At 33.7% G+C, this 8,227-nt stretch overlaps 3 protein-coding genes across 4 annotated transcripts; 2 read left to right on the forward strand and 1 right to left on the reverse strand.

Moving 5' to 3' along the window:
* Nucleotides 1-84: 84 nt before the first annotated feature.
* LOC106139688 (transcription initiation factor TFIID subunit 8) lies at nucleotides 85-3,120 on the forward strand. The gene is made up of 6 exons (XM_013341176.2): nucleotides 85-386; nucleotides 555-653; nucleotides 1,060-1,247; nucleotides 1,822-1,972; nucleotides 2,257-2,391; nucleotides 2,940-3,120. The coding sequence occupies exons 1-6, from the start codon at nucleotides 239-241 to the stop codon at nucleotides 3,056-3,058; spliced, it is 840 nt and encodes a 279-aa protein (XP_013196630.1). The 5' UTR covers nucleotides 85-238; the 3' UTR covers nucleotides 3,059-3,120.
* Nucleotides 3,121-3,490: 370 nt separating this feature from the next.
* LOC106139687 (proteasome subunit beta type-2) lies at nucleotides 3,491-4,964 on the reverse strand. Its single transcript, XM_013341175.2, has 4 exons — nucleotides 4,763-4,964; nucleotides 4,494-4,687; nucleotides 4,015-4,177; nucleotides 3,491-3,687 (listed from the first exon to the last, which is right to left on the reverse strand). The coding sequence occupies exons 1-4, from the start codon at nucleotides 4,866-4,868 to the stop codon at nucleotides 3,533-3,535; spliced, it is 618 nt and encodes a 205-aa protein (XP_013196629.1). The 5' UTR covers nucleotides 4,869-4,964; the 3' UTR covers nucleotides 3,491-3,532.
* Nucleotides 4,965-5,246: 282 nt separating this feature from the next.
* On the forward strand, nucleotides 5,247-7,521 carry LOC106139689 (mitochondrial tRNA-specific 2-thiouridylase 1). Of its 2 annotated transcripts, none has more exons than XM_013341177.2 (5): nucleotides 5,247-5,431; nucleotides 5,508-5,858; nucleotides 6,279-6,505; nucleotides 6,719-6,886; nucleotides 7,209-7,521. In XM_013341177.2, the coding sequence occupies exons 1-5, from the start codon at nucleotides 5,356-5,358 to the stop codon at nucleotides 7,506-7,508; spliced, it is 1,122 nt and encodes a 373-aa protein (XP_013196631.1). In that variant the 5' UTR covers nucleotides 5,247-5,355; the 3' UTR covers nucleotides 7,509-7,521. The 2 variants fall into 2 exon arrangements, with proteins under 2 accessions (XP_013196631.1, XP_013196632.1); XM_013341178.2 differs by having other exon boundaries at nucleotides 5,781-5,858.
* The last annotated feature ends 706 nt before the right edge of the window (nucleotides 7,522-8,227 follow it).

Raw genomic sequence — 8,227 nt, forward strand, 5'->3', positions numbered from 1 at the left:
TTTCTTTAATGCAGCCATTACCATAGAAATATATAAAAAAAATAACTGTTAGCTGTCAATACTGACTGTTCTGTCATCACTGACAATCATCAACAAACAAACTGATGGGTGTTGATTGTTGATCCAATTTTATTCAGCTGCTAAATGAAAGTTTCGAATAAAATTATCATTAAACATCATTTCTAGAGAGTTTAATAAATATTGACGAAAAGACTTAATTTTACTTTTATAAATTAAGATGACGGAAAATGTGGAAAAGATCGAGTCTGCCACCGATGCTCGTCGACGTGTACTGAATATAGCAGTTTCTACAGTACTTTTGGAGACTGGATTTGAATGTGCTGATAAAATGTCTCTCGAAACTCTCACTGAGATGTTACAATGTTGTAAGTAGTTCATATCTTTACTTAGAAGCAACTCACTGCTTTAGGACCTTGGATTTTTAAACAATACAGCTGAACATGGTCTTTCGTTGAAGGATCATGTATAACCTATTCTTTTTATTTTGTCTATTCACTTTTTAAATGTTATTCAATCACTTTATTCTCTTTCAGTTTTCACAGAGGTCGGAAACTCAGCAAAAGGATACTGTGAAATATCTGGCAGAGTTGAACCTGTTCTTGGGGATGTTGTGATGGCACTCATAAATATGGGTAAGAAGTTTCTTTATAGTACTGCATCTCAAAAAGTTTGCTTTATGTATGTTTTGATATCTAAAAACTTTTCAAACACCCTATTGATGCTGATCAATAAATATTGACAATGCTTTTTGAATAAAGCATAGATTTTCATAGTAATTTGAGATGTATTAAAGAATTGAGTATTTAGCACATTAAATGCAGTGTGAAACAATGGTTTCTTTTGTATTATTGTAATAAATATTCAAAATTTAATTGTCATTATTGCAGTTATAAAAAGATCTAAAAATAGTGTATTCTTGTGTAATATCTTTATCAGTACTTAAACAATTTATAAAAGACAAAAGTATAATCCTGTGCCTGTGCTACCTACCTGTGCGACTTTGAAGATGAAAGTTTACTAGTTGTAATTTTTTTCCAGGAATCAGTTTACAGGGCCTTGAACAATATGCGGCCAGACCAAACAGGCATGTGATACAGCCATTACAACAAGCATCTGCTCCGAGGACCCCAGCAATGTTGTCAGCTGGCTCCAAAGCTAAACATGCACCTCACATACCATTCCATTTACCACCTTTGCCAGATCCGCATGCTTACATTAGAACACCAGTGAGTGATCTAGAGTTATAAACTTATATACATATAAAATTCTCATATCACAATGCTCGTTCCCGTACTCCTCCGAAACAACTTAACCAATTCTCATGAACTTTGTGAGCATATTGGGCAAGTCTGAGGATCAGCCAACATCTATTTTTCATACCCCTTAGTGATAAGGGTCCACCTGTAAAAATTTTGTTTTAACTAGAAATTACTTAAAAATATTTATATGGCAAAACAATGTTTATATACTAAAATTAGAAATGTGAGAGCATGTTTGTTTGTCCACTGAACCGATATTTAAGAAATTTTGCATACATATAGTATGAAGTACAGAAAAGCACATCATACGCACTTTTCATGCTGACTATTAAGTTAGTTAGCATACTATCCTTATATGAGATTCATATAAATCTCAATTCTATCATTGAGCCAAACAGCTGAACGTGGCCTATCAGTCTTTCTTGGACTATTGGCTCTGTCTCATTGCAAGGAGTATAGATGTGATTATATGTATGTTTATATTAACATTTTTAATTAAATCATATTTGCATGAATTTATACTAACAATATATTTTTACAGACACACAAACAACCAGTAACAGAATATGAAGCTATAAGAGAAAAAGCTGCCACACAAAAAAGAGATATAGAGAAAGCTCTCACTAAGTTCTTGGCAAAAACAAGTGAAACACACAATCTTTTCAATACAGAAGACAACCAAGTGTACCCTTGTAAGTTTACAACATATCTGCTTATAGTCGCAGACTTATTGCATGATCAGCAAAAAAGAAGACGAAAACCAAGCATGTTTATTCTCAGAGTTAGATGATAATTAAACATTATTGGTGGCAAAAGAATATTACACAAGAAAGATTGGGGAATGATTCTTTCTCTCATATTTGCATGTTCCCAGTTGCAACCGCCATGCTTTGGGATTTGGAGTTGTCGAATGGGTAGAGTAGAGAAATACGCCATCACATATTTTCTGACAAATAAAATGTTTCTCTTTTTACAGTGATAGCTTGCAAGCCAACATTTCCATCATACCTGCCCTGCCTTCTGCCAACTGACCAGGTCTTCGATTTTGAAGAGTTGGAATATCATTTCCAAGTAGCTAACAGGACTGAAGATATGCCAGCTGATAAAAAAGGTAAATATCTCATTTATAAAGGTAAATTAAATTAACCATCCAATTCAGGATCAGTTTCGCTGCTTGCAGATCTCAGACAGTAGTCACTTTCTGTTTAATCCAGGATCATTGTCAAAGGTGCACAACGGGCTCCTCTCATGAGAGTGAGGATGTAAGCTGGAGTTGTGCTAGGATAAAGAAGAATTAAAGTCAGCCTTTATGACATTATAGTGATGTTCTTGCATCAGAATGATGTTACTGGTTTGAATCTCAGGTAACATCTTAATGAAATACAGTTATTTTGATTAGCCAGAGTGTATGCTTGTAACTATGCTGTAGACAGCTTAGGGAAAGCTCAACCATGATTTAATAAATTGTTTGATTTTGACAAAGCTCATGGTGGATATTTGACTATGTCTTTTTAATCTTATGTCAGCAGAAATTGTATGCGATGCAGACACAGTTCCTACAGTTTAAGTACAATACATTTTTTTGCCTTATATTATCCAGTTTCTATGATAACATTAAAAAAAAATAGGTAAGAAATATTATTATTGATAATTTTACAGATCACTCTGACAACGAAGGTGAGAACGGTGGCGATAACGAGAACCTGAACAGTTCTCAGGTTGAAAACCAGGACTCGGCGCCGGCCTCCAGTCCAGATCGAAGCAAATCCGGTGGATAAACTTAATCTAAATGAAATGTATAAAATAAGTAAGACTTAATTAAAATGAAATTATCACTCATATGTACTGTTTCATGTAAAGTGTTAACTTTTCTATCCTCTAGACTAGACATACCCAATTGCATCTTTTGTGACTACAATCCTAAAATGCGTGAGATAACTTCATAAAATAAGGTCATGGATCATCTGAGGTTGGTTGCAGCTTTTGCAATACTTCTCCATATCTCCCTGTTCATGGTACTACATGTACACTCTGTAAGGGAACACTTTGTGTATGACTCTCTATTGTGAAGGACTTTGTGTATGAGTCTTGTGGGCGATTCACCCTGTGTGTTTTACTTCTATTTTACCTTGTACCATCACATTCCAAAGAACTTTCATTGTGGATGATATGTCCGAACAATTTTAAGGATTCAGAAAAAAAAGTAAGGCTTCATACAAAAAAAATCTTTATTTATGCTTATATTAAAAAAATTACTTCAGCAATGCAGAATTGATGGGTGGAAGGACTTTGATCCCATCCCTGTTGACCACCGTAACCTGGAAATTGGGAAGGCTAACAAACAATCTCTTGTGGACCTCTCTCACGCACATCTTTAGAATCTCATAGGCTTCATCTTCAGTAGCATCTGAAATAAAAAATTGCAAAATTTCCTTTAGTGCTTATTTTTTTTTGAATTATGAGAATCAAGAAGCTCTAAATTTATGTAGTCCTGGACCTGATTACAAATTAAGAAATAAAATGTATTCGGAACTGAACAATCTCAAAAAAGATATTTGAGTTGAGAACCTCCTTTTAAATGTTTTTAAAACCTAACCCAACATTACAAACTGGCATTTCAAGTTTGTAGTAGGTAGGTACGTTAGAAAATATATTGGACATATGTATATGAGTATAGGTCCAAGATTTAAAAAAAAACTCATTAAACATTATTAAATTACTTGTCCAAACATACCTTTCTTATGGTAACGGTCCATGATACTCAAACTGAGGTATCCACCGAAGCCATGAGCACAAAAAGGTACTTTCACACTGGATGCCAAGTAATCCATGAAATACAGCTCCGGGCCATTCTCTTTATCATACCCTCCCATCAGAAGATTGACAGAATAGGGACTCTAGAATTAAAAACAATTGTGTCTCAATATGAAATACAAAAAATTTGGTCCAAGAAATTAAATTGAAGCTATGAATTTTCTGGAACTAGGTCATTACATTTTATTCTCATGGATGTTGTTAATGACTAAGAGAAACAACATCAATTACTGTGTGATCCTGAAGGTCAGACAGTATCTAATCAACTCATTACTCCTCGATCATGAGCATGACCAGGACCCTGTAAAGGATCTCATGTCAAATTTGGACATCCGGAGCAAATTCCAGAACAATGATAATGAAAAAACATGCCATCAAATTTAACTAACAAATACTTACACTGCTTCTCAAATACTCTGCAAGGTTTCGGCGAGTAAAATTAGCTGCTGCAGTGGGTCCGAGTTCGTAACCGTTGCGCATCTTGTACAATTGAATATTCTTGGCAATGTACTCAGCAAACTGGTTTGTATCGCCAGAATCTCCTATTACACCCATTATAAGCCTGTCAGAGATCTTGTATATTTTTTCCTCATCTGAAATGTTAATAAGATAATGAATAAGGTGGATATAATATAAAATAATACTAATAAACAAAAAATGCAACTCACCATCTTTCATAACCATAATACTGTGGCTAGTAGTTTGATCCGCAGCTATCATTACAAAATCATTGCATTGAATGCCTAACAAACATTGCAGATTGATATTAGACATTTTCTTCAAGAATTTATACGAAAACAGAAAAAAATATTATTCGGCAGCAAATAACCTAAATAACAAACTTGTCAACTCACTGTCAATGTTGCCATCACTATTGCCAGTTCCATACATACATATAGACACGTCTATATCCCTATAAGGGATATAAAACCCTTGCCAGTTCCATCAATGAACAATTATGTCAATACTTGAACTATAGCCAACACTGTACATAAAACAATGAACGTATTGTACGTGAACCGGTGATGTACCACTTATGAGGCAGCTTGAATTAAATTTAAAGGCAAAGGGCTAACCAAACGCTAGCATAATATCTATGCTTGATGAATATGATAAAAAATGTGATTATTTATGTCAAAACTGTAATGTCAAATAAGTGAAAATAATCCTGATCTTTGGAAGTTTTTAAAAAGATTTATTTTGTATTTTCACATTAAAATATTTTAATTAAGCGAAAATAAAATCTTAATTTAAATGAATAATGTTTAAGAAAATTGCTTTGGGTATATCTGGAGGAGTAGACAGTGCTGTGGCTGCTCTACTTCTCAAAAGAGGAGGTAAGGTATAATAAAGGCGATTAACATTATCTATAATTTAATTCCTTGACTCTTGTTTAACTTCTTACTTTCACAGGTTTTCATATTGAAGGAGTCTTCATGAGAAATTGGGATAGCAATTACGAAGCTGGGTTTTGTTCAGATGAGAAAGATTTTGAAGACGCAACATTTGTTTGCCGTAAACTGGATATTCCTTTACATCGTGTGTACTTTATAAAAGAATATTGGAACGAGGTATTCACAGTACTGTTGGAAGAATATGAGACTGGACTGACTCCAAACCCAGATATACTTTGCAATAGATATATTAAATTTGATAGTTTTTTCGAACATTGCAGGAACAATTTAGGAGTTGATGCTATAGCTACCGGCCACTATGCCAATACGTCTTTTGGTCCATTCTTAGAACGATATTCAGATGATGAAGGTATGGGTGAGATTTAAATTATATTTTTGAATTGCTCAAACAGTAGTGTATCATCTTATTAAGTTGAACATTGCATATATATTACCAACACCAGTGGCGGATTTACCAGCTGACTGAAGCCTAGGGCGGCGGAATTGAGGGGGTGGCAAATTCAGCACAAAAAATACCAACTAAAATATAACATTATTTAGTTTTTTAATTTTAAAATTTGACAATTGTCCTCTACCTTATTTTCTCCATGTGGGGTATTGAAATGCAGAGATCACTAGGCAAGTGGCAAAATTTAAACAGCTTACTGGCGGCAATAGTGTTAATATGCCATTGACCAAAACTATTGCATCTTTAAAAAAAATTTGAGGGTTGATACCTGCATAACAAGTAGTATTTTTATATCTCTTCTATTTCTTATTATTTTTCCAGGTGTCAGATTATTGCAACCTGCAGATAAACACAAAGACCAAACATTTTTTCTATCACAAGTGAAACAATTTTCATTGAGAAGATGTATGTTCCCAATAGCCAATTTACTAAAAAGTCAAGTAAGGGAAATAGCCAAGACTGAAGGCCTTCTAAATGTTGCTAACAAAAAGGATAGCACAGGTATATGTTTTATAGGAAAAAAGAGGTTTCAAGATTTTATTGAAGAGGTAAATATTTTATGATAACTTGTTCTAAAAAAATTACTCTAATAACATTTTTTTATTGCGGCTGCCCGAAAGAGGCTGCAGTGTGATTTTTTTATTGTAAACTTAGAGATGAAAAAATAAATCGTAAAAATAGCATTTTATTTCCTTATTGTAAAGTTTAATTCCAAAATTTTTATGAATATTTTATACAATGCAATGTCATTTAAATTTCAGTACATAGATACAAGATATGGTCATTTCATAGACATTGACACAGGACAAATAGTGGGGGAGCATGGTGGTCTACACAAGTGGACAGTTGGCCAAAGGTGCTGCCTTGCTAATTGGAAAGATGCCTACTTCATTTTCAAGAAAGATTTGATAACTAACAATATTTATGTGGTAAATGCATTACTTTTTTGGATATTTGCAATCAGAATATTTAGAAGATTGTTACCAAAGTTTTACCAGCTTACAAAGGAGATTTTATTTAGTGGTAATTATGTAGGCCCTTGGTCCCAGGTTCAGGATATAGAAGTTCAAGGAGCAACTGAGTACATGCAAAGATGAAAAAGAAATGAACCGTGTATCCTTTTGAAGGAGAAGGCAACAGAGATGAATATCCAGCATGATGACTATTTGTTATACTAAACAATGATGTGATTGTTATTTAAAAGCATCTTTGATCATGCATGTACCTTAAATATTCTGTTTTTAATTACAGGTGGCTGGAACTAAACATCCTGCTATATGGAATGACTTATGTTTTACCAGAAAACCGCATTGGATTAACCAAGAACCCAATGAATTATCTCAAGGAGGTGTGCTTAGCTGCTCATTCAGATTCCAACACACCAAACCTCTTGTTCCATGTAAAATAGTAAATAATTCAGAAGGATTAACAATCTTGTTAGACACAAAACTAAGGGCTATTACTGAAGGCCAATTTGGAGTGTTTTATAAAAATGGTGAATGTCTTGGTAGCGCAAAAATTACAGATGTATGTCGAAATGTAACTTATTGAATTTGATCATGTTTGTCAGTTAAATAAAAATAGTTTTGAATTGTTAAATTTTTGTTTCTAATAGTATTTTGTCCTTTAAACTAGAAACAGGTCAACAGAGTTGTTTCTTATGAATTATTGGAACTTTTTTTCTTCATGTGATGTGATACTCTGGTCACATGAAGAAATGAACCCTAAGGCTTAAACAGTTCCACCTTGAAGGTAACATAAATGTAAAAAAGTGGGTTCATTCATGGGGTCGATCCACGATCATTCAGAAAGACAGTAGGTATGTCTTTTTTTCCTGCAGTTGATCTGTTAGGGTTAGGGATAGAGAAATAAGTCATATGACTTCAATATTTCTGAACAAGTCCACTAATCACTATCATAGTAATAAAGTGCTTGTACTCTTAATTCAGCATATTTATTTCGAACTGTGGCTCTGCACACAAATGTTGAAAAGTTAGTCATGTCTTACTTTTCGTATTACCTAAATAAAAGTATAGGCATTTCGTGACTATGAATGACCACGTTGGGTATTGATCGACCATCCAGGGTCGCGTGGGAATTGAAATATCCACGGGAAGTTTTAAGCGATACCAATTCATATTCTATAAATTATAATAGAGATGTTCATATGTTTGCTCGTTTGAATATAGCATTCATATAGGAATTCCTTTGCCTTGAATTTTTTTAATTTGATAAATATCATGATAGCGAGTGACAGTTTGTCAATTGAA

This window comes from Amyelois transitella, chromosome 15 (genome assembly GCF_032362555.1).
Source record: "Amyelois transitella isolate CPQ chromosome 15, ilAmyTran1.1, whole genome shotgun sequence".
Lineage (NCBI taxonomy): Eukaryota > Metazoa > Arthropoda > Insecta > Lepidoptera > Pyralidae > Amyelois > Amyelois transitella.

Excerpts from the sequence above, each read along its gene's own strand:
- LOC106139688 (XM_013341176.2), top strand. The coding sequence starts at position 239 with ATGACGGAAAATGTGGAAAAGATCGAGTCTGCCACCGATGCTCGTCGA. Across the intron at positions 1,248-1,821 it reads ATGCTTACATTAGAACACCA|ACACACAAACAACCAGTAAC; the intron begins GTGAGTGATCTA and ends ATATTTTTACAG. Across the intron at positions 2,392-2,939 it reads TATGCCAGCTGATAAAAAAG|ATCACTCTGACAACGAAGGT; the intron begins GTAAATATCTCA and ends ATAATTTTACAG.
- LOC106139687 (XM_013341175.2), bottom strand. The coding sequence starts at position 4,868 with ATGTCTAATATCAATCTGCAATGTTTGTTAGGCATTCAATGCAATGAT. Across the intron at positions 4,178-4,493 it reads CAGAGTATTTGAGAAGCAGT|AGTCCCTATTCTGTCAATCT; the intron begins GTAAGTATTTGT and ends TTTTAATTCTAG. Across the intron at positions 3,688-4,014 it reads GGACCGTTACCATAAGAAAG|ATGCTACTGAAGATGAAGCC; the intron begins GTATGTTTGGAC and ends TTTTTATTTCAG.
- LOC106139689 (XM_013341177.2), top strand. The coding sequence starts at position 5,356 with ATGTTTAAGAAAATTGCTTTGGGTATATCTGGAGGAGTAGACAGTGCT. Across the intron at positions 5,432-5,507 it reads TCTACTTCTCAAAAGAGGAG|GTTTTCATATTGAAGGAGTC; the intron begins GTAAGGTATAAT and ends TTACTTTCACAG. Across the intron at positions 5,859-6,278 it reads ACGATATTCAGATGATGAAG|GTGTCAGATTATTGCAACCT; the intron begins GTATGGGTGAGA and ends TTATTTTTCCAG.